At 40.9% G+C, this 25174-nt stretch overlaps 1 protein-coding gene across 5 annotated transcripts in view; it reads left to right on the forward strand.

Annotated features, from left to right (window-relative positions):
* LOC129827967 (teneurin-3-like) overlaps nucleotides 1-25174 on the forward strand; it is a 223676-nt gene that overhangs the window by 151687 nt on the left and 46815 nt on the right. For 4 of the 5 annotated variants that reach the window (XM_055889282.1, XM_055889283.1, XM_055889287.1 and 1 more), the window contains 9 exons: nucleotides 497-711; nucleotides 6305-6515; nucleotides 11674-11775; nucleotides 12131-12325; nucleotides 14092-14292; nucleotides 19841-20026; nucleotides 23709-23729; nucleotides 24065-24088; nucleotides 24908-25054. In XM_055889282.1, coding sequence (XP_055745257.1) covers nucleotides 497-711; nucleotides 6305-6515; nucleotides 11674-11775; nucleotides 12131-12325; nucleotides 14092-14292; nucleotides 19841-20026; nucleotides 23709-23729; nucleotides 24065-24088; nucleotides 24908-25054 — 1302 coding nt within the window. The remainder of the gene's footprint in view (nucleotides 1-496; nucleotides 712-6304; nucleotides 6516-11673; nucleotides 11776-12130; nucleotides 12326-14091; nucleotides 14293-19840; nucleotides 20027-23708; nucleotides 23730-24064; nucleotides 24089-24907; nucleotides 25055-25174) is intronic. The other variant, XM_055889284.1, reaches the window with a different exon arrangement.

A 25174-nucleotide genomic window follows, 5' to 3' on the forward strand; every position in this document is an offset into this window, starting at 1 on the left:
TCATATCAAATCAAATCAAGCTTTATTTATACAGCCCATTTCAGACATGGAATGCAACGCAATGTGCGTCACAGGAAAACATAAAAAATAAAGAAATATGAAAATAAAAACAGGTATATTTATTACACAACAAAAATAAGAGGATGAAAAACTAAAGAAAAACAACAAAAACTGAACGACTAGCACCAAAGGAAAAGCAAAGCTAAAAAGGTGTGGTTTTAAGATCTTTTAAATATGTCCACAGTTTCGGCCCCCCTCAGGTTCCCTGGTAGGCTGTTCCAGAAGCTGGGGAATAATGACTGAAGGCTGCTTCTCCATCCTTTTATTTCAATCAAGGTGATATTGAAAATGTTATCATTTTGCCGAAAATGGGTTCACAGAACACAAGAACAGATGTTTGTAAAACTGTAACTGGTTTCAGAGAGCTTGTACAGTATAGGTATAGTTTTCAAATATGGTGATGATCTGGTAAGCGCTCTCTCTTTCTCCCTTCCAGGCAGGAATGGTGCGGCCCACCAGGAAAACAGCTCCGTTGACACCGGGCAAGTGGAAGTGGGCAGGAGGGTCGGTCAGGGAATACCGCCAGGGGTGTTCTGGCGCTCTCGGCTGGCTATGGAACAGCCGCGCTTCCTCAAGTTCAACATCTCTGTTCAGAAGAATGCACTGGTTGGGGTCTACGGGAGGAAGGGTCTCCCACCATCTCACACACAGGTAAATGGTACATCTGTTGAGTAGGGTGTAAAAATCTGACTGTGTGAATTTTGCATAATGACAAACAAATCCACTGCCATGCGTAGAATATTCCTCTTTTCAGTTTTATCCTCACAAAGTGAAGTGTTTGAAGTGTCCCAAGACAATGTTTTATTTGTAGCACTGTTCATCAACTGAACGACCAGATTCTAATCCTTGAGCGGATGGTCGGGGGGCAGGAACATAATTACAAATCATTTGTCGACTGCAAATGTACCGCAAGAAGCGCAAACAGATAGAATATTTGACTAAAGCATAATAATTTCAAACCTTGCTTACGTTTGTATACAATCACATCACATTATGTATGGAAATACTTGGGAACAGATTTACAAAATTAAAATCAATATCGTACAGTATATTTGTTTTTTGCTCAGAGTTCCCCAAATGGCTTGCTGGCTGCCAGTTGAGGAACCCTGACTTAAAGGGTTGTGACCAGGCAGTGGCTATTTTCCACTTCACTCTAGAGCAAAAGCTTTCAACTTCACCTTTTTGACATTCTCCGACTTGACTTATTGAAGAAGAGCCTCTTTCAGTTGGGCCACTATCAGAAGAAAAAAAAGTTCAATACAAATTGCAACAGGAAAGAAGGGATTACAAGATGAAAGAAGGAAGGAACCCAACAAAATCAAAGACAACAAAACAGAGTCCTAAAGAAAGAAGCCTCCTTTTATGTCCAAGGCGATTGTTGTGCAGGAAACTGTCAATGACTAGACACAGAGTCCACCACCACTGCCTTAGAAACTGTCTGTTAAATTGCCAGGGAGATAAATCGATGTGTTTACTTAACTGAGCATGAAAGACCCCAATGAGAGATATTGACCGTTGGTTACATTTACAGCCTGAGGAGAGGAGCAACTTTAAAGTGCATCACCTACCCCTCAAAAGAAAAGAAAAAACAACTATTTGTTATTGAGCGTCTTACTCTGCATGAATTATCAATTGTTTAAAACCAGGTTTTTTGAAAAAATGATCAACACTAGTTTGAATTCCCAAGTACTAGCTAATCATTTTAAACAATGTTTTTTTAGGGGTAGATCAGCTTTAATATTGCAGATAGATTGTAGCTTCCATCAATGTAATTGTCTGCATCATTTCCAATCCCCCATATATTTTTTTGTAAATATATACAGTACCAGTCAAAAGTTTGGACAAACCTACTCTTTCAAAGTTTTTCTTTATTTTTACTATTTCCTACATTGTAGAATAATAGTGAAGACATCAAAACTATTAAATAACACATATGGAATCATGTAGTAACCAAAAAAGTGTAGATGAGTTGGACCGCAGAGTGAAGGAAAAGCAGCCAACAAGTGCTCAGCATATGTGGGAACTCCTTCAAGACTGTTGGAAAAGCATTCCAGGTGAAGCTGGTTGAGAGAATGCCAAGAGTGTGCAAAGCTGTCATTAAGGCAAAGGGTTGCTACTTTGAAGAATCTCAAATATAAAATATATTTTGATTTGGTTTAACACTTTTTTTGGTTACTACATATTTCCATATGTGTTATTTCATAGTTTTGATATCTTCACTATTATTCTACAATGTAGAAAATAATACAAATAAAGATAAACCGTTGAATTAGTAGATGTCCAAACTTTCAACTGATATGATATTATTATTTATTCTTTGTATATATACAGTGCCTTACAAATGTATTTATCCCCCTTGGTGTTTTTACTATTTTGTTGCATTACAACCTGTAATTTAAATAGATTTTTATCTGGATTTCATGTAATGGACATACACAAAATTGTCCAAATTGGTGAAATGAAATTTAAAACATTTGATAACAGAAAAGTGGTGCGTGCATATGTATTCCCCCCCTTTGCTATGAAGCCCCTAAATAAGATCTGGTGCAACTAATTACCTTCAGAAGTCACATAATTAGTTAGATTGCACACAGGTGGACTTGATTTATCTCACATGATCTCAGTATATATACACCTTTTCTGAAAGGCCCCAGTGTCTGCAACACCACTAAGCAAGCGGCACCACCAAGCAAGCGGCACCATGAAGACCAAGTATCTCTCCAAACAGGTCAGGGACAAAGTTGTGGAGAAGTACAGATCAGGGTTGGGTTATAAAAAAATGTCTGAAACTTGGAACATCCCACGGAGCACCATTAAATCCATTATTAAAAAAATTGAAAGAATATGGCACCACAACAAACCTGCCAAGAGAGGGCCACCCACCAAAATTCACGGACCAGGCAAGGAGAGCATTAATCAGAGAGGCAAAAAATAGACCTAAGATAACCTTGAAGGAGCTGCAAAGCTCCACAGTGGAGATTGGAATATCTGTCCATAGGACCACTTTAAGCCGTACACTCTACAGAGCTTGGCTAGCCAGAAGTGGCCAGGAAAAAGCATTTTTTTTAATGAAAAAAATTAACAAACATGTTTGGTGTTCGCCAAAAGGCATGTGGGAGACTCCCCAAACATATGGAAGAAGGTACTCTGGTCAGATTTAACCTCTACCGAGCACCTACCCCGGGTCCGGGAGCACCCCCCACCCCCCCCCACACTGATTAGCATCGCTAGCATAGCGTCACAATTAAATAGTAGCATCTAAATATCATTAAATCACAAGTCCAAGACACCTAATGAAAGATACAGATCCTGTGAATAAAGCCACCATTTCAGATTTTTATAATGTTTTACAGGGAAGACACAATATGTAAATCTACTAGCTAAACACGTTAGCAAAAGACACAGTTTTTTCCTGCATCAGTAGCTATCACTAATTCGACTAAATAAAAAAATATATAGCCACTAACCAAGAAACAAGTTCATAAGATGACAGTCTGATAACATATTTATGGTATAGCATAGTTTTTTTTTGAAAAATGTGAATTTTTCAGGTATAAATCACAGTTCTACATTGCAGCTGCAATCTGAAATAGTGCCGACGCAGCCAGAACAATTACAGAGACCAACGTCATATAACTAATTACTTGTCTTAAAACATTTCAGAAAAAATACACAGCGTACAGATATTGAAAGCCCAACATCTGGTGAATCCAAACAATATTTCTGATTTATTAAATGTTTTATAGCGAAAACAAAATGTAGCGCTAAATTAGCATAGCCACGCCAGCCAGAACCAGCTGGGCGCCCCCGACCAGTTCACATGCACGACAGATATATGAAATAACATCGTAAATTGGGTCTTACTATTGCTGATCTTTCATCAGAATGTTGATCAAGGTGTCCTTAGTCCTGATGAGTCGTTCAATCCATTCATAATGGCAACTTTCCCTCTTCATTTAGCATATGTACTGGTCGACTGGCCAAAGAAAAAAAGTCACAGAACGGAACACGGCAAAACTCCCGAAAAAATTCAAATAATCTGATTAAACTATATTGAAAAAACATACATTAAGATGATATGGTCACATGTATCAAACAAACTTCGAGACGGAGATAGTTTTCATCCGTAACGGCAGCAAAACAGAAGACAATCACACCTACAAATCGCGCGATTCAGAGAACCGGAAGTTGTCGGTCACGCCAAAGAAATAGGTCTTATTTCACGTCAGTACAAGATAAACAAAAAATTTCTCCTCTGACGTCCTCTTGACACCGAGAGGAAGACGAATGAAGTGTGTTTCGGGTCATAGGTGGCGTGACCATATATAGGCAGAACGTTGAAGCGAGCATACACATCTTGCATTCTTCTTCTTGGTCAGGGAAAGTGCTGTCAAATGACTTCTGTTTCACTTAGAGACAAAATTGAAACGGTTTTAGAAACTATAGATTGTTTTCTATCCAATGGTATTAATTATATGCATATAGTAAGAGCAATAATTGAATAAGAGGCAGTTTAATCTGTAGAGGAAATTATGCTAATGCGAAAACAGCACCCCCTGTATTCTCAAGAAGTTAACTAAAATATAGCTTTTTGGCCATGAAGAAAACGCTATGTCTGGCGCAAACTCAACACCTCTCATTACCCAGAGAACACCATCCCCACACCCCGAGAACACCATCCCCATGGTGGTGGCAGTATCATGCTGTGGGGATGTTTTTCATCGGCAGGGACTGGGAAACTGGTCAGAATTGAAGGAATGATGGATGGTATATGGCACTGCTGTCAATATTTGTTGTCCTTAAATGAAGTTGGTATACTTTTTTATTCATCACAATTTTCTTTAACCAATTTTGGTCTTAAATGCAGGGCCGACAGCCAAGTTTCTTTCTTTTTTCTTTTTTCCCCCTTCTTACTTTCCTCTTCCATTTTTGCGGTAATGCTGCAATAGTTGGTTGTAATTTTTGGTAGAGCAGACATTTCCGTAAATTTGTCTTAGCTGCATGTGTGACATAACTCCACCAGTACTATTTATGATATTATTTACAAAGATTATAACTGTTTTAAACATTTATTTTTCAATTATACTATATTTGAGTTTAACCACAATTTTTGTTATGTTCTGTCTTTTCTGGTGGATTAAACTGAAATTGCAACCAACTTTCTGTATCTTGTTTTAAAAAGTGATATTTTGGAGATTATTTCCTTTTCAAATAACCAAAAGTGATCTGAATAAAAGGAAAGAGGCCATTCTTGAACAAGGGGTGAGACATTTTTACTATTCTGCTGGAGTTTGGATTTAAGTATAGCTTTTGTATGACCGAAGCCTTTAGTGAGAAGTCTAATGCTTTAATATTTAATAGACAAAGTCCACCACCACTGCCTTAGAAACGGTCTGTTAAATTGCCAGGGAGAAAAATCAATGTGTTTACTTAACTGAGCATGAAAGACCCCAATGAGAGATATTGACCGTTGGTTACATTTACAGCCTGAGGAGAGGAACAACTTTAAAGTCACCTACCCCTCAAAAAAAGAATAACTACATTTGTTATTGTTTTACTCTGCATGATTCATCAATTGTTTAAAACTAGGTTTTGTGAAGAAATTATCAACAATAGTTTGAAATACCAGGTACTAGCTAATAATTATTTTGTGGTTCATTTGGTGGCCAAGCTAGGCTTGGCTACTTGTCCATAATCATTTGCTCCTATTGTTAGATTGAGATCAGCCTTTTCCAAGGAATCAATATGTACACACTGATCTGGGAGTTAAGGAATGTTTGGGTTTTGGACTTTTCGTACTTGGCCCCCTGGCCACCAACACAAAATGGCCTACATCAGCAGGGTAATATCTCTTATCTACCCCTCAGCTCCTCTCTAAAGGGTTTAAACCACTGAGTGTTGACTTGGCTCACCCTTGCTTTAATGCTTTATTTCCTATGCGTACTGAGTCAGTTGGAAAGTTGCTTTGTGTTGTGTCCGCCTTCTACTTCTTTCAACACCCTGTTTGTGTGACTGAAACACTTAACATACAGAATGAAATGATAATTCTTCTGGAAAATCTTTACTTCGACTCAATTCAATCATGGATAGCTCCTTTAATGTAAAAGGATACTTTTTTTCAACAGATATTTTCCCTATATGCACCTGGAACTACAAAGAATGTCACGTCAGAATTCTTCATAATCTTATGTCGAGTGACCAATGAATAAGTCCCAGCTGACTTCTCTGCTTCACCTTTCTTCAGTATGACTTTGTGGAGCTGCTGGATGGCAGCAGACTCATCGCCAAAGAGAAGCGGGCTTCCACGGAGCCGGAAGCCAGGGGGCAGATGGAGCATCAGGTCAGCCTCCACCAAGCTGGCTTCATCCAGTACCTGGACTCTGGGGTGTGGCATCTGGCCTTCTACAATGATGGGAAGAGCCCGGAGACAGTATCATACAACACCATCATCCTAGGTAAGGGACCACCTCTGTAGAAATGGGTAGGGCGCTTTAGATTTGTGTTAAGGTACTTATTGGAGGTTATTTTTCCCCAAGTTACTGAGTGAACTTTCCTACTTAGAGAATGGCTGAATAGTTGCCACTGGCAAGCCAGATAACCACAGACATACACTAATCAAGAATTTAAACTACATCTACAGACTATATGGTGCAAGCATAATTTGTTGATTGGGCTGTGTGAATTGTCTTATGCATATTTTACACCTTTACATAGCATGAACACCACTATCCCTTAGGACAGCCTCCTTGTGCTGGCTCAGGAATTGTGCTGTGGGAAAAGAGAAAACGGGCTGAGTTTTGCCTTGGGGAATTCCGTCAATCCGTTTCTTAAGATATGGAGTTATCGATAACCAATGTCAAAATTGCCTGGATCTGTTGAAACCAGGGTTTGGAACCAAAATTATTTTCCATTCATTTCGTACTGAATAGAACCATTATTTTTCTTGTTCCGTTCCACTGTTCCGATACCAAAATAAAGTTCTGGACTGGATCAAACCCCCCCAAAATAACGGTTTATATCGTTCCTTCTGTTCCTTTTTAAGGATCTAAAATAGATGTTCTTTTATTTAGCTCGACATTAAATTAATTCACCAATCAGTACAGATAGAGCTGCTTGTTATGGAGCAGGCAAGCTATAATTGTTTAACTACATGCATTGGACAGACAAGTGTAGGGTGCGAGATGTGACAAATTTTGCAGGTGGGGAGAGAGCGAGAGAAGGTGGTGGAGGAGGCTTGGCTTGAAAGCGTGGCATCTTGTTATGACAAGCATTATTTGAGCAGGGATGTTCTCTTGATAAGTAAGGGAATTGAACCATTTTCCTGTCCTCTTAAGCATTGAAAATATACAGAGTACTTCTGGGTGTCAGGGAAAATGTATGGAGTAAAAAGTACATAATTTTCTTTAGGAATGTAGTGAAGTAAAAGTAGTCCAAAATATAAATAGTAAAGTACAGATGCCTAAAAAAAAACGACTCAAGTAGTAGTTTAAAGTATTTTTAATTAAGTTCTATACACCACTGGTAATTATATCAATTTTATCACACTTGATACTCGTAATTGGATGTACTTGTGATCGGGAAACACGGAAGTGCACCTTAAGTGCCCGTAAAGCCGATACCTGGAGTGCGCATTACTGTGCTATTACTCAGAGCGCATCTCAGAGCACATCGTTATATTCCTTCACTCATTCACACACATTGTTCAAAGGTAAACGACCCCGACAGATGAAAATGCACGGGGGCTATTTACTTATCAATGAAATAGGCTAATAAAAATTCTAATGCATGCATGGCTGGTTACTACTGCCGGTATGTTAGGCTAATTCGCTTGCCCCATATATTGTTTCACTTTCGAGAGTAGCACAACTTTTCTCTCCCGACACTTATCCTGCAATCAAAATAAACTATCTACATTTGTAATTATATTTTTGAATGATCTGTCGCTCGGTAAACATGCCTGGGCGAGAAGAAATAATAGCAAGAAGCATGAGCTTAGATCACAAGACGTCGTCAACAAATAAATAATTATACGAACAGACAAAGTAGGTCTACTAAACAACACCAAGTCGACAGACAAAAACAACCACATCGCCTATGTCTACAGAAAATAATTAGATTGAACAACAATGACTAGCTACCGATTCTGATTAATACATGATGTTTGGAGAAGGGGAGACTTGTGCCCTGAGACAAGTGACTGTAAGTGAGTGAGCGAACGAACGAGTGAGTGAGGGAGTGAGCGAGCGAGTGATAATTAGCGTGTGTCTGTCTGGGAGATATGTCTGTCTGGGAGAGCTGCTTGTTCTTATAAAATCGTTGAAGCAGGCTCAACCAATACTCCGCCAGTTGTGTTACAGACAGAGGAACTAGCCAATAGTTATTTGGAGCACACAACGGATAATTGCCAAATTACTCGTGTCATAATCATATTCGTAAAAATCTTCATATTCGTTACCCGTTTTATCCGAGTACTCAACACACCCCTACTAACAAGAATTCAAATAAAAATACTTCTTACCTTTTTGTAGTTAATAAATCCAATGTGAAACGTGATAACTGTAGTATTATTAACAAGCATTGAAGAAGTGAATCTATTCTTCTCTAATTAAAAAAATCTCTCCCTAATTTCTGAATCACTCTTGTAACATCAGTGGGCTACAGTAGCCTATGATTCTGCGAGGCAGGTAGCCCACACACACACTAGAAAATATGTTCAGCTGGCATGCAGAAACTGGAATATGTTTCTAAATGACAGAGGGCTTTGCACAGGCTCTTTGTTACATTTTTTGTGGAACTGTAAAAAAATATCTGGAACGTAAAATATGTTATTAGTTGGTTCCCATGCTTTTAAAATAACGGTTATGTTCCGGAACTGTATAGATCATGTTCGTTCCCGGTTCTGATTCCTGTTCTAAAATTGTTTTTTAATTACATTCTTTTCGGTTCTGTTCCCTGAACCAGTTCCAACCCCTGGTTGAAACTGACATCCTGGTAGTGAACATCCAATACAAGTCTTCAAAAGCAATAAAAACTAAACGTTTGTGTTAAGATGGCAATCTAAACGAGACCCCGGCCTAGAGGGAGATCCCTTTATGAGTGCTGGTCTTTTGAACGAACACAAAACGTGACAGTGGAAATGTCCAATTAACTCAGAGGATTTACTTGTAAACAGTTCAGAGATTCCGTTGCTTGTAAGTAAGATTTACCAAAGGAGAAAGAAAATGTATCAAGGAATAAGGAAATCCACTGTGCGATTTAAAATGTTCGAGATGGGTTGGGACCGAGATGGGCAACATGGCATGGGAGTAGTCAGGCTACAGCAAATGGGATATGGAAGCTTAAACCTTCACGGGACATGGGAGGATTTCGGGAATGGCATATCATGCTTGCAGATCAGAAATACACACACAGTTGAAGTCGGAAGTTTACATACACTTAGGTTGGAGTCATTAAAACTCGTTTTTCAACCACTCCACACATTTCTTGTTAACAAACTATAGTTTTGGCAAGTCGGTTAGGACATCTACTTTGTGCATGGCACAAGTCATTTTTCCAACAATTGTTTACAGACAGATTATTTCACTTATACAGTTGAAGTCGGAAGTTTACATACACCTTAGCCAAATACATTTAAACTCTGTTTTTCACAATTCCTGACATTTAATCCTCATATTAATTCCCTGTCTTAGGTCAGTTAGGATCCCCACTTTATTTTAAGAATGTGAAATGTCAGAACAATTTTAGAGAGAATTATTTATTTTAGATTTGATTTCTTTCATCACATTCCCAGTGGGCCAGAAGTTTACATACACTCATTTAGTATTTGGTAATATTGCCTTTAAATTGTTTAACTTGGGTCAAATGTTTCAGGTAGCCTTACACAAGCTTCCCACAATAAGTTGGGTGAATTTTGGCCCATTCCTCTTGACAGAGATGGTGTAACTGAGTCAGGTTTGTAGGCCTCCTTGCTCGCACATGCTTTTTCAGTTCTGTCCACACATTTTCTATTGGATTGAGGTCAGGGCTTTGTGATGGCCACTCCAATACCTTCACTTTGTTGTCCTTAAGCCATTTGCCACAACTTTGGAAGTTTGCTTGGGGTCATTGTCCATTTGGAAGACCCATTTACAACCAAGCTTTAACTTCCTGACTGATGTCTTGAGATGTTGCTTCAATATATCCACATCATTTTTCGTCCTCATGATGCCATCTATTTTGTGAAGTGCACCAATACCTCCTGCAGCATAGCACCCGCACAACATGATTCTGCCACCCCCGTGCTTCACGGTTGGGATGGTGTTCTTCGGCTTGCAAGCCTTCCCCTTTTTCCTCCAAACATAACGATGGTCATTATGGCCAAACAGTTCTACTTTTGTTTCATCAGACCAGAGGACATTTCTCCAAAAAGTACGATCTTTGTCCCCATGTGCAGTTGCAAACCGTAGTCTGGCTTTTTTCTGGCGGTTTTGAAGCAGTGGCTTCTTCCTTGCTGAGCGGCCTTTCAGGTTGTGTCGATATAGGACTCGTTTTACTGTGGATATAGATACTTTTTTACCTGTTGCCTCCAGCATCTTCACAAGGTCCTTTGCTGTTGTTCTGGGATTGATTTGCACTTTTCGCACCACAGTGTACGTTCACCTCTAGGAGACAGAACAAGTCTCCTTTCTGAGCAGAATGACTTGAGCATGGTCCCATGGTGTTTATACTTGCGTACTATTGTTTGTACAGACGAACGTGGTACCTTCAGGTGTTTGGAAGTTGCTTCAGGTGTTTGGAAGGATGAACCAGACTTGTGGAGGTCTACAATTTCTTTATCTAAGGTCTTGGCTGATTTTTTTTTGGTTTTCCATGATGTCAAGCAAAGAGGCACTGAGGTTGAAGGTAGGCCTTGAAATACATCCACAGGTACATCTCCAATTGACTCAAATTATGTCAATTAGCCTATCAGAAGCTTCTAAAGCCATGGCAGAATTCTCCCAGCTGTTTAAAGGCACAGTCAACTTAGTGTATGTAAACTTCTGACCCACTGAAATTGTGATACAGTGAATTATAAGTGAAATAATATGTCAAAACAATTGTTGGGAAAATGACTTGTGTCTTGCACAAAGTAGATGTCCTAACTGACTTGCTAAAACCATAGTTTGTTAACAAGAAATTTGTGAAGTGGTTGAAAAACTAGTTTTAATGACTCCGACCTAAGTGCATGTAAACTTCCAACTCCAACTTTACCTAGCTACATATACTGTACATCAATGGAGGCTCCTAATAATGGCTTAAACGGAGTGGAATGGCTGGAATAGTGTAAATCAAACAAGTGAAAACCATGTTTGATACCACTTCATTCACTCCATTCTGGCCATTTATTATGAGCCGTCCTCTCCTCAGCAACCTCCACTGCCGTACATGTATAACATTGACTGAGTGGAATTGTGGTATGCAGTAGCTGTATAAGACGGCGTAGTATGTGACAACATAGTAGTGATAGGAAATCCAATACAAGGATCCATTGTGTTGATATTGGATGATGTAATACAAATGTGGTGGCTACATTTTAGAGGTATGATATCTAATGGCTGGTGTAATTCTAGAAAAAAAAAATGTCTGTCCCAACAGAGTCAGTTATGGAGTGCTCACACAACTGTTATGGAAACGGTGAATGTGTGTCGGGCTCCTGTCACTGTTTCCCAAGGTTCAGTGGACCACACTGCTCAAGAGGTATATATGTTCTCTTGCCACATTCCTAATCTGTGTATTGATATCACAATCAATGAATGGCCATGTTTCAAAGGACAAATATTGGCTATAATGTCAGAATTGATTACCATGTGCATGTGATATTTGTTCTGAATTTTAGGGTTAGGTTTAGGCTAAAGGTCAGGGTTAGGGCTAATGGTTCAGATAAAATCTTTGGAGAGAAAGTGTTGTACTTATGTCCATTGTAGCATGGCCAGATAATGATAGATGTGTTGATGTTTTGGTTGTATCAACACTATAGCTACAAAATTGAATAATATACTTTACCGGAAATTGCCATAAATACTTTTAATAACCTTGTTACTTTCCACCACAGCTGCCTGTCCCATCCTATGCAGTGGCAATGGCCAGTACACCAGGGGGCGCTGTCAATGCTACAGTGGATGGAAGGGCACAGAGTGTGATGTGCCCACCACTCAGTGTGTGGACCCCCAATGTGGCGGCCATGGGATCTGCGTGACGGGTAACTGTGTGTGCAATGCCGGCCACAAGGGAAGCAACTGTCACCAAGGTACACCACAGGGATATGTAGTGTCGCCGTTTGATTTCCCAGCCGGTCAGCGACATAGACAGCTGAAACAATTGCTCCTTTCAACTTCACCAAGCAGATAATTCATTGTGTTCCCCATTGATACTTTGCATGCATTAGCTCCCTCTAACCATTTAGATACAACAGCTATGGATTGGAATTGATTCGGAGTTGTCCATCCAATGTGATTGGTTCAGTGCACTCCAGTACACAAAACCTGTGCGAGTCCATTTCTCGTTTTTGTCGAAAGTACCTCTTGCTTTTTCCTCCATCTTTTCTCCCCCTGTTCAATTAGTTTTAACTTCATTGATCCATAATCAGACAGAGGCAATTAACTTGTCAGATTTACATCTGTAGCTCAGTGACCTGACGTGTAAGATATTATTGAATCGAGGGAGTAATTAAATATTTCTTTGCGCACATTGTGAAGTGAATTAAGAGAGAAAGGACACAAGTGCTATTGTGGAACTAACTATCTTGCCTTATTGAGAATAATTTGGTGCTTATCATATAAGTCGCTGAGATCAATATAGACCAAAAGTATGTGGTCACCTGCTCGAACATGTCATTCCAAAATCATCGGCATTAATATGGAGTTTGTCCCCCCTTTGCTGCTACAAGTGCCTCCATTCTTCTGCGAATACGTTCCACTAGATGTTGGAACATTGCTGCGGGGACTTGATTCCATTCAGCCAAGAGCATTAGTGAGGGCGGGCACTGATGTTGGGCGATTAGGCCTGGCTCGCAGTCGGCGTTCCAATTCAAAGGTGTTCGATGGGGTTGATGTGCAGGCCAGTAAAGTTCTTCCAAACCGATCTCGACAAACATTTCTGTATGAACCTTGCTTTGTGCATGGGGGCATTGTCATGCTGAAACAGGAACTTCCCCAAACTGTTGCCACAAAGTTGGAAGCACAGAATCGTCTATAATGTCATTGTATGCTGTAGAATTAAGATTTCCCTCCACTGGAACTCAGGGGCCCGAACCATGAACAACAGCCCCAGACCATTATTCCTCCACCACCAAACTGTTGGCACTATGCATTGGGGGAGGAAGCGTTCTCCTGGCATCTACCAAACCCAGATTAGTCCGTTGGAATGCCAGATGGTGAAGAGGGCTTGATCACTCCAGACAATGCGTTTCCACTACTCCAGAGTCCAATGGCAGCGAGCTTTACACCACTCCAGCCGACGCTTGGCATTACGCATGGTGATCTTATGCTTGTGTGTGACTGCTAAGCCATGGAAACCCATTTCATGAAGCTCCCGACTGATAGTTATTGTGCTGGCGTTGCTTCCAAATGCAGTTTGGATCTCTGTAGTGAGTGTTACAACCAAGGACAGACGATTTTTACGTACACCTGGCAGCAATGGGTTTGGCTGAAATAGCTGAATCCACTTATTTGAAGGGTTGTCCACATACCTTTGTATATATGATGTATGTGTTAGCTTGAACGTCTGCACTAGCAATAAGGTGGCTATGGAACATTTTCACATGTTTATTTTATTCGGCCTTGATTGGGGTGGCAAGTAGGCTAGTGGTTAGACCAGTAACTGAACGGTTGCTGGATCAAATCCCAAAGCTGACAAGGTAAAAAAACATTTGTTCTTCCCCTGAACAAGGCATTTAACCCACTGACAGTAGGCCGTCATTTTAAATAAGAATTTGTTCTTAACTGACTTAACATCCCATACACAGTACTTGATCCATCTCCTTTCCTTTCCCCTGTTTTCCCCGTGTTTCCCTAGTGGACTGTCTGGACCCGACCTGCTCAGGCCACGGAGCCTGCCACCACGGTGAATGCCACTGTAACCCGGGCTGGGGCGGAATGGGCTGTGCGATCCTGAGAAGCACGTGTCCTGAACAGTGCTCCAGCCACGGAACTTTCCACACCGAGACGGGAACCTGCATCTGTGAGGCTAACTGGACAGGCTCCGACTGCTCTGTAGGTCAGATAACGCTCTCTTACTCTTCATTAGGTTTAGCTGTCTGGCTTTGTGTTTTGTTATGTGTGATGTAGAGGAGGCTCCTCCATTGAGGAAAAGGATGATGGTCCTCAATAATATGAGGAATATTTTAAACAATTTATTTGTAGGTACTTTTCCAGTTTGAAGCCTGTGCTTTGGTTTTAGTAATCGGTTCCTTTGCTTAAAGGACCAGGTGATTCATGTTCAATGTCTTTCTCTAGAATGGGTCGTTCAGTTTAATCGCAGTGCAGAATTAGTCCCTGTATCTGCAGTTCACAGTTGGCGACCCTAATTGAGTACCATCCAATTAGAACCTACTGGGTTTGTAACAATCCAGAGGTAAGATTACTTAAGCAACACATTAACTTGATTGTGCGATTGAAATCCAAAGGATTTTTTGCATAAGAGGGTTTACTGTAAGTCTGAAATTATGGATGAGCCGAGAACCTGCACTGCAGGGAGGAAAAAGGAATGGGTGTTTTGAGAAACTGGAAGTTGTGTCTCAATTTATTCACTTTCAGACAACATTCAAAGTAAAGCCATTTGTTATACTGTAAAAAAGCTATAGTATATCAGGACACAGAGTCCCTCTTTCACAATGTGAAACATCCATTGCTGGTCGATGTAAAATAATACATTGAAGGGAGCAATTTTAGCTTAAGCAGAAATCCAAACTCTTATTTCCCCACTTGGGTAGTAATCGAGGTTTCTCTTAATTATCTCAGCAGTTCGACTTCAATCAAATTAACTTTAATTAACAAGCGGTGTGGCATAGATCGACCACCGACATCACGCCAGAGTCAGGGGCGTGCTAAAAGGAGATAAACACATTTGCGCTAATGAAAAATAGATTATATGGATTCTTTGGGGGGTGGGGGGGGGCTTTGTAATCGAACGCTCCCCCTCCAGAGGCATGGTTAATATTCTGAAGTGTCGTCTAAGCATTAATTAGAGACCCACCAAGGGTTCTCAATCGAAGAAAACTCCATTCAGAAGGAGATTAAACTAATATCTTAAAAATGTGCAAATGAGAGTGGGAGATGGTTTTGCTTGTAAGCGAACAACAGTAAAACATTTAAATGTTGTACAGTGCCTTCTGACACAAAATATTTTAATGTTAATTTATGTAACATAAAAAAACTAATAGCGGTGAGTCTTTCTGGGTAAGTCTAAGAACTTTGCACACCTGGATTGTTCAATATTTGCCCATTATTCTTTTTTTAATTATTCAAGCTCTGTCAAGTTGGTTGCTGATCATTGCTAGAAAGCCATTTAAATCTTGCCATAGTTTCAAGTTGATTTAAGTAAAAACTGTAACTAGACCACTCAGGAACATTCAATGTCATCTTGGTAAGCAACTGCAGTGTATATTTGGCCATGTCTTTTAGGTTATTGTCCTGCTGAAAGGTGAATTTGTCTCCCAGTGTCTGTTGGAAAGAACTGAACCAGCTTTTCCTATAGGATTTTGCCAGTGCTTAGGTGTACTCCGTTTCTTTTTATCCTAAAAAAAACTCCCTAGTCCTTGCCGATAACAAGCAATCCCATAACATAATGCAGCCACCACCATGCTTGAAAATATGAAGAGTGGTACTCAATGCTGTGTTGTGTTGGAGTTTTCCCAAACATAACGCTTCATTTCTTTGCCAAATTCTTTGCAGTATTACTTTAATACCTTGTTGCAAACACGATGCATGTTTTTAAAATAGTTTTTATTCTGTAGAGATTGTGGAGTAACTACAATGTTGTTGATCCCATCCCCCCAAAATGTATATCACAACCATTAAACTCTGTAACTGTTTTAAAATCACAATTGGCCTCATGGTCAAATCACTGAACAGTTTCCTTCCTCTCCGGCAACTGAATTAGGAAGAGCGCCTGTATCTTTGTAGTGACTGGGTATATTGATACACCATCCAAAGCCTACTTAATAACTTCACCATGCTCAAAGGCATATTCAGCCTCTGCTTTTGTTTATTGGTACACATCTACCAATAGGTGCCCTTCTTTGCGAGCCATTGAAATACCTCCCTGATTTTTTGGTTGAATATGTGCTTGAAATTCACTACGCGATTGAGGAACCTTAAAAGTAATTGTATGTGTGGGGTACAGAGATGGGGTAGTCATTCAACATTTTTGGTAACCTCTATTATTGAACACAGTATGAGTCTATGCAACTTATGTGATTTGTTAAGCACATTTTTACTCCTGAACTTATTTAGGCTTGCCATAGCAAAGGGTTTGAATACATACACTGAGATTAACACATTTTGAATTCAAGCTGTAACAAACATTTTTGGAGAAAGTAAAGGTGTGTGAATACATTCTAAAGGCACTGTATCCTTGACATGTTAACCCTGAGGATATTCACACGGGTGGTCGTTGGAATAGATTTGTGTTGATATCTTCCTAGATTTACTCACAAATGATTTGTTTAAAGTCACAAACGTTCACCGGTAGCCTGCTTAGAGTAACTTTTTAAAAACCTGACGAAGTCTGTTCTTGCCATCTGAACGGATGCTGTGGTGACATTTGAACGTGTTCTGGGGCCTCTGAAGGCAGTACTGGGTCAGTTCCTGTAAATCAGCCACTCCTTTCATGATTTCATGTGGTTTTCCCTCAAGAATAGAATAGAGCTTTTAGTGTGGATTATGGCATGCCAGTGGCTGGAGCACTCACCGTGGGTCTCCTACTACCTGTGAATTCAGTAATTAGAGTTTCTCACCCACATCAGGCCTGCCGCCTGACTACACAGAGCCATCTGTTTTAGTATTTGGTCTTATTCTATTGGGAGTCCCTTTGGGACTACCGATCACGGCCGGATGTGATGCAGCCTGGATAATACCTGACGGCCAACATGCAAGCCTTGTTTAGTCTGCTCTGCCAGTTAAATAAATGAAAATGAAGCAACAACAGACAAAGCACATTTTATATTTTTTGGAGTAGGGGGGCTCAGGAAAAGGTGTTGTTCACATCTGAACAGAAAAGCGCAGGCTTTGCGCATCTTTATTCTATCAATATGTAAAGATTAGTTACACAGCTGAATCATAAAACACCGACTGCAGAAATGGAACCACAAAGAAGGGATTATTCACAATGGGCCCGATTCAGACTGTACGTATTTCTTACACACACCTTTCTTACACACCCAGTAGTTGGTATTCAGACTTACCTTATGCAGGAATTGGCTTTGCAGGCATGGTTCCCTTGCGTGCTAAAAACCCTGCCACTTGCTGGCCAACAGATTTTCTCGTGGTATTTTCATTCAATAGGGTTTTCAGTATATGTATCTAAAACATCCCTTCAAATTTGGTGTACCTCTTTAATTTTCTCGACGGACTCAATAGAATATTTGGAGAGAAAGGTTCAGAATAGTAGTGTTAAATAAAGCCATGTGAATAGACACATTCTGTCACGATCGTTACAAGGAGTGGACCAAGATGCAGCGTGGTATGTTTCCATCCTTTTATTTGGAAGAGAAACTTAAAGAACAAAAAAGCGAGCGAACAAACAAAACGTGACGCTCAGAGTAGTGCTCAGACTAGTGCTCAGACTAGTGCTTAGACTAGTGCTCAGAGTAGTGCTCAGACTAGTGCACAGAGTAGTGCACAGAGTAGTGCTCAGACTAGTGCTCAGACTAGTGCTCAGAGTAGTGCTCAGAGTAGTGCTCAGAGTAGTGCTCAGACTAGTGCTCAGACTAGTGCTCAGACTAGTGCTCAGACTAGTGCTCAGACTAGTGCTCAGAGTAGTGCTCAGAGTAGTGCTCAGACTAGTGCTCAGACTAGTGCTCAGACTAGTGCTCAGACTAGTGCTCAGACTAGCGCTCAGAGTAGCGCTCAGAGTAGCGCTCAGAATAGCGCTCAGACTAGCGCTCAGACTAGCGCTCAGACTAGCGCTCAGAGTAGCGCTCAGACTAGTGCTCAGAGTAGTGCTCAGACTAGTGATCAGACTAGTGCTCAGACTAGTGCTCAGACTAGTGCTCAGACTAGTGCTCAGAGTAGTGCTCAGAGGCAACTATACATAGACAAGATCCCACAAAGCACAATGGGGAAATGGCTACCTAAATATGATCCCCAATCAGAGACAACAATAAACAGCTGCCTCTGATTGGGAACCATACCAGGCCAACATAGAAATATAATTCACCTAGATAACCCACCCTTAATCACACCCCGACCTAACCAACATAGAGAATAAAAAGCTCTCTATGGGCAGGGCGTGACAGTCATCTCCTTTTCAGCTCGAACTGGTAGATTTAAAAAATACTCTGGTATTATATATTATTTAGGGTTAGGAAAGTATTCATGAACAATAAAAAAAAAAGTTTGAGAAGCCTTTATGCAGGAAATAAATTGGTACATAAAAAATACAGTAGTTTGATTCATCCTGAAAGTTGCCATATTCAATCATTCAATCCATTAAATATTGAAAGGTCAGAAAAGTGTATAATTGGGCTTGAATAGTATCCCTATAAATCTACACTAATAATCCTCACTAATCATGGAAGTGTGATGACAATGGTCTAGTCATCGTGAACTGTTCTCCAGACTCCAGGTTTAAACTGCTGCGTTATGGTCTGAGTTCCATAATGATCTCAAATTATTGCACAACTTGTAATACCTTAGCCTAATATGATCCGCTATTGCTAGCGATCTTCAGAACAACCACACGAATGTGACAGTGGAAAGAAAGGTAAACTAACAATATAATGGAATGATGCAAAATGTAAGGAAACTAACACTAACGTGACGTTACGAGTATGTGTGTGTATAACTGACAGTGGCTACCGATAGTGGCTAACGTTTAACACAATAAAAATGAAAAAAAGTACAGTGAAAAGTCTGGGGATATAATTAAAACATTATAGAAATCATAAATCAACTCGGTAGGTTTAGTGCTATACTGTTGCACATTGCTACAGAAGCCTATAGCTCGGGTCTCCAAATTCCATCCCTGCTACTTATAAGGCCGGCGTTTCATGAACTTAAATGTGGAAAAGGTGATATGTTGATGTGCTTCAGTTTGCAGCCATATGACTGGTTTTCACATTTGTCATAAGGTACAGTAGATATAAAACAATGGGAATTTCTATTTACAATCCCCTTATTCAAACAGCTTACTCATTTACCTAGCTCTTATTCATTTGTAAAAAAAAAAAAAAAAAAAAAAAAGGAAAGTAGATGTTGTTCCATTTGGAACCGACAGGCTCCTCAACCTTATTCATCACGCGTAAAGAAAGAATTAAGTAAAGGTCAGAATATGGTCTATCTGTAGAATTTATTTGATCTCCACCCCCAACAGAATAGGAAGGGGAATACCATGCTATTCTCATACTTAAGTTTAAAGTCAGAATACGCGTAGAGAGAAAAGAGCATAAAAAGGAATTACGTTCAATTTACGCGTGCCTAACTCAGGTCGAAAGTCCCCCCTATGTCCATATATGTGCTATAGGTGTAAATTACTGTACATAACTATAGAACCCGTCTGTCCAGTGTATGATGGACGACTCTATTTTTGGTTGCGTGTGTGTCAGAGGCGTGCACGGTGGACTGCGGCCCCCACGGAGCATGTGTCAGTGGGACGTGTCATTGTGAGGAAGGATCGGCAGGCACAGAGTGCGACCAGAGGGACTGTCACCCACGCTGTACAGATCATGGCGTCTGCCGAGAAGGCAAATGTGACTGTCACCAGGGCTGGACAGGAGAGCACTGCACTATTGGTAAGTCGTACTGACATGTACAGTGGGGAGAACAAGTATTTGAAACACTGACGATTTTGCAGGTTTTCCTACTTACAAAGCATGTAGATTCTGTAATTTTTATCATAGGTACACTTCAACTGTGAGAGACGGAATCTAAAACAAAAATCCAGAAAATCACATTGTATGATTTTTAAGTAATTCATTTGCATTTTATTGCATGACATAAGTATTTGATCACCTACCAACCAGTAAGAATTCCGTCTCTCACAGACCTGTTCGTTTTTCTTTAAGAAGCCCTCCTGTTCTCCACTCATTACCTATATTAACTGCACCTGTTTGAACTCGTTACCTGTATAAAAGACACCTGTCCACACACTCAATCAAACAGACTCCAACCTCTCCACAATGGCCAAGACCAGTGAGCTGTGTAAGGACATGTAAACCTGCACAAGGCTGGGATGGGCTACAGGACAACAGGCAAGCAGCTTGGTGAGAAGGCAACAACTGTTGGCGCAATTATTAGAAAATGGAAGAAGTTCAAGATGACGGTCAATCACCCTCGGTCTGGGGCTCCATGCAAGATCTCACCTCGTGGGGCATCAATGATCATGAGGAAGGTGATGGATCAGCCCAGAACTACACGGCAGGACCTGGTCAATGACCTGAAGAGAGCTGGGACCACAGTCTCAAAGAAAACCCTTAGTAACACACTACGCCGTCATGGATTAAAATCCTGCAGCACACGCAAAGTCCCCCTGCTCAAGCCAGCGCATGTCCAGGCCCGTCTGAAGTTTGCTAATGACCATCTGGATGATCCAGAGGAGGAATGGGAGAAGGTCATGTGGTCTGATGAGACAAAAATAGAGCTTTTTGGTCTAAACTCCACTCGCCATGTTTGGAGGAAGAAGAAGGATGAGTACAACCCCAAGAACACCATCCCAACTGTGAAGCATGGAGGTGGAAACATCATTCTTTGGGGATGCTTTTCTGCGAAGGGGACAGGACGACTGCACCGTATTCAGGGGAGGATGGATGGGGCCATGTATCGCGAGATCTTGGCCAACAACCTCCTTCTCTCAGTAAGAGCATTGAAGTTGGGTCGTGGCTGGGTCTTCCAGCATGACAACGACCCGAAACACACAGCCAGGGCAACTAAGGAGTGGCTCCGTAAGAAGCATCTCAAGGTCCTGGAGTGGCCTAGCCAGTCTCCAGACCTGAACCCAATAGAAAATCTTTGGAGGGAGCTGAAAGTCCGTATTGCCCAGCGACAGCCCCGAAACCTGAAGGATCTGGAGAAGGTCTGTATGGAGGAGTGGGCCAAAATCCCTGCTGCAGTGTGTGCAAACCTGGTCAAGAACTACAGGAAACGTATGATGTCTGTAATTGCAGGTTTCTGTACCAAATATTAAGTTCTACTTTTCTGATGTATCAAATACTTATGTCATGCAATAAAATGCAAATGAATTACTTAAAAATCATACAATGTGATTTTCTGGATTCATGTAGACCTCTACATGCTTTGTAAGTAGGAAAACCTGCAAAATCGGCAGTGTATCAAAAATACTTGTTCTCCCCACTGTAAAGCCATTCATAACTAGTAGATTACCCAATGCAGATTAGCAGTTATCCTCCACCCACACTCAGTAGAGAACCAGTATAAGGAGGCAATAATGTAACGATTAAATATCCACTGATGCTCCTGAATATGCCCAAGAGTTTATTTCAACAGTATCTTGAATGCAGTCGTCAAAGTTGATGAGCTTGGTGGGAATTTGGCTCCTCTCAGTCCAATTTTGCATTATGTAATAAAGAAATATAAAGTAAGCATTTTCTACAGCTATATTTATTGCATAACATACAGGTTTGACTAAGTCCTCAAAATATATTTACCACTTGAATAGTATTGTACAGAGATGGGGTCAATTACCAGGTCAATTCCTCTGCTAAATTGAGGATGGAATTTTCCAATTGAACTTCAATTCAATTCATGAATTGCCAGGGGACTTAGATGGAACTGACCCTATCCCTGGTACCCCTAACCCTCATTCCCATTCCCTTTCACTCTCACTATCCTTGACACCTGAAATCCCCAATTGTCTCTTTCCCAATGGCAATGGATGTGGCATGCTCTTCGATCTACATATCGAATCCCACCTCTTATACTACCACTTCACTAAGGGCAGGTATTAAGGGAAATGAGGGCCAGCCAGGACTATGGTCTTATTCAGCTTTGTCTCACTGGAATAGCCCATCTTCGAGATGACAGCTTCGCTGTGCATTAATCGAGATAATGAGCACTGTGAGGTTGCTTCCCCTTGACCTGTGACTTCAACTTCCTGGACACGCTGCTCCTGTCAAAAAAGGTGACAGTTAAACTGTTGCCGTGGCGCATCATGTACCGTTCCACCCTGTGTCACCCAAACCCACTCTGTAACATCATCCTCTCGTTGAAACGAAGACCCCAAACTCTTGAACCCTAATTGCGTATGAACAAGACTTTCGTCAGCAGTTGTCCCATCCAGAGAAGGAAGTTGACTGGCGGTTAGAAACGAGGAGAGAGAGATGAGATTGGGCCGGGGTGATTGGAGGGGTCGCATTCCTGATGTTATTCATCCCTGCCTCCTCAATGAGATCTAAGATCCCATCCCTTTCAACGTCTCCCTGTTTAAGACCCCCATCGGGAAACCAATTCCTAGACGTAGATGCGCCTGGGATGAATAGGCAGGCATTCTTGCCGGGAACTAGGAGCTTGTTCCTTTTTTTTCCAAGGCTTTCTGAATAACTTCTATTCACACAAAGCACCTTTAATCACATTACATGGCGAGACCCTGACGAAGGGGCTGGAATAGACCGCGTCCCTGGACGAGCTATTGTCAGACACATTGGGGTCCTGTTTTTATCTGGGAGGCTTAGGCACCGCTCTTGCTTTACTTTCCATTTGTTTTTTTCCCCCTTCTGATGTTTACTATTAACGTGTTTCTTTTCATTCAAGTGTTCCTGGGAATTCTCTGACACGCTTTGTTTGTTCCAATCATGAAGTGGTTGAAATGCTCGTATACAGTGTGTGTCCTGGCAGGACAATAAGGCACATGACACGTGAATGGCCAATACACTGATTGGTGTAATGTATAGCTGATGTACGAGAGCATATGTATGTGTACTGGGATGACAATAAGCTGAAGTACTTCTGGATGTGTACTTGAAGGGCAATAAGCTACATGTCTCTTGAATGGTAAAGATGTGGCTAGTTGTAGCTGGATAGATGGCGTAACAGAGTGCAAAAGTTCACACTATAATGCTATTCAGACAACACTAAAAAATACAGCATAAAATCTCCAGGTATGTGTTTGTCAGTAAACAGCTGTAGCTGTACAGTTATAAACTAGGTTTTTTGATGTTCTATGTGAATGTACTGTACATTGTTATTTACTTCATGTGGAGGGTTTAATACATGGTTGTATGTTGTTATGAATGAACGCATGTCACTACTGGGATGGCAATGTAGCTTATCAGGCAAGCCTGCACGTTTGCTCAACAGCACCTTAACACACATAACTGTGAAACAGTCATAGTTCAAACGAATGAGTCGTTTCCTTGTCATGCTACCTGTGCATGTTACCTCTGTAATAACACTTCTCTACACCTCTTTTTACTTGTCTCTGTCTTTCGGTCGGCCCCTCCTCTCCTCTTATCCGACAAGCTCTGGATTCAAGAGTATCAGGTAATGTACTTTCCAGTCTTTCTCGCTCCTTTCTGTTTCGTATCAATACAAAAAAAACGTCAGACTGAAAATGTAAACCCCCCCCTGTAAATGGTGTGAGCAGATAACTTTCCTTCCCTCAACAGTTTCAGTCGCAATGTGTCAACCATGCTGTTTTTAAGCGTCACAAAGTATTGCATACCATGTTGTCAAGTGCATCTATTTTTCTGCCATCGGTTCAGCTCTTTATTTCTCCTTGAATGCTACACTCAGATAATGTTTGTCAGTCTAGATTTTCCTGCAAGACAGAAGTAATTTTCTTTTGCAAATGTTTCCCCTCTCTTCAATGGTAATAGGAGCAGTCAAGATAGGATATAAAGGTAATGGAATGACTACCCCAGAGAGTTGTCACCAACAATCACTCGCCTGCTCTCTGTTTTCTTCCCCAAGCACGACGTACACATGTCTTATGTCCCAGTCTATCACTGTTTCTATTGTGATCCCAGTACCTTCATACATGTCCGTCCTAACTAGTCAAACACTCTCGGTCCCCCTTTTCCTGTCTGAATCCTTGTGTGTGTCAGAAGAAGTACTAAGCAGATGTAGCCAGTCACTTACAGTTTGCTCTTTTCTATCTTCCACCCTGTGAAAAAAGGAAAGCAATATCCTGGTATCAAGTAGAGATGTTGAGACTACATCAACAAACCCTCAGCCTTTTGTCTCTACCTCTACCTTGTCTTTACTTTGATAGTACCTTCACATGGGTGTTGCGCTGGTTTTAGGCCAAGATACATGTTGTTTTTTGTGCTGATACTACAGATAGGGTTAGAGGAACGTTGACTAATCAGCATATAATAAAAAGCAGAGCAAGGATATTTGCAGTAGTAACCACTATTATCCAACTGTGTGTTGACCTCCATGCATTCTTAATATCCAAAATTTGCGAACACAATTTCCATTTCCAAGTGCCCTGAAATGGTATGGAACTCAGAGTAAAACCCATGTGAAATTACAGTATCTTTATACCCCACCAGTAAGTCCTGTCAGAAATGTATGTACTGTCTGTCCACTTTATATTGTCGTTTTCATTTTGTCCCTGTTTTCCTGTCCCTGAATGACCAGGTGTTGTCTTCTCCTTTCAACCTGTCTCCCTCTCTCTGATTGGCTAGCTTGTGTGATATACATGGTTGTTTTGGCAGATGGGTGCCCTGGGTTGTGCAACAGCAACGGGAGGTGCATTCTGGACCAAGCCGGTTGGCGCTGCGTCTGCCAATCAGGATGGAGAGGCCTAGGATGTGATGTTGCCACGGAGACCTTCTGCTCAGATGGAAAGGACAACGAGAGGGGTAAGAACACATTCCATAATTCTTCACTCTTTGCCAATGATATGACTTTGTGTCCATATAGTGGACTGTTTGAACCAATTAGAGGCACCATTCTGTTTAAAAAGTGTTTTATTTGATCAG

This window comes from Salvelinus fontinalis, chromosome 29 (assembly GCF_029448725.1).
Source record: "Salvelinus fontinalis isolate EN_2023a chromosome 29, ASM2944872v1, whole genome shotgun sequence".
Lineage (NCBI taxonomy): Eukaryota > Metazoa > Chordata > Actinopteri > Salmoniformes > Salmonidae > Salvelinus > Salvelinus fontinalis.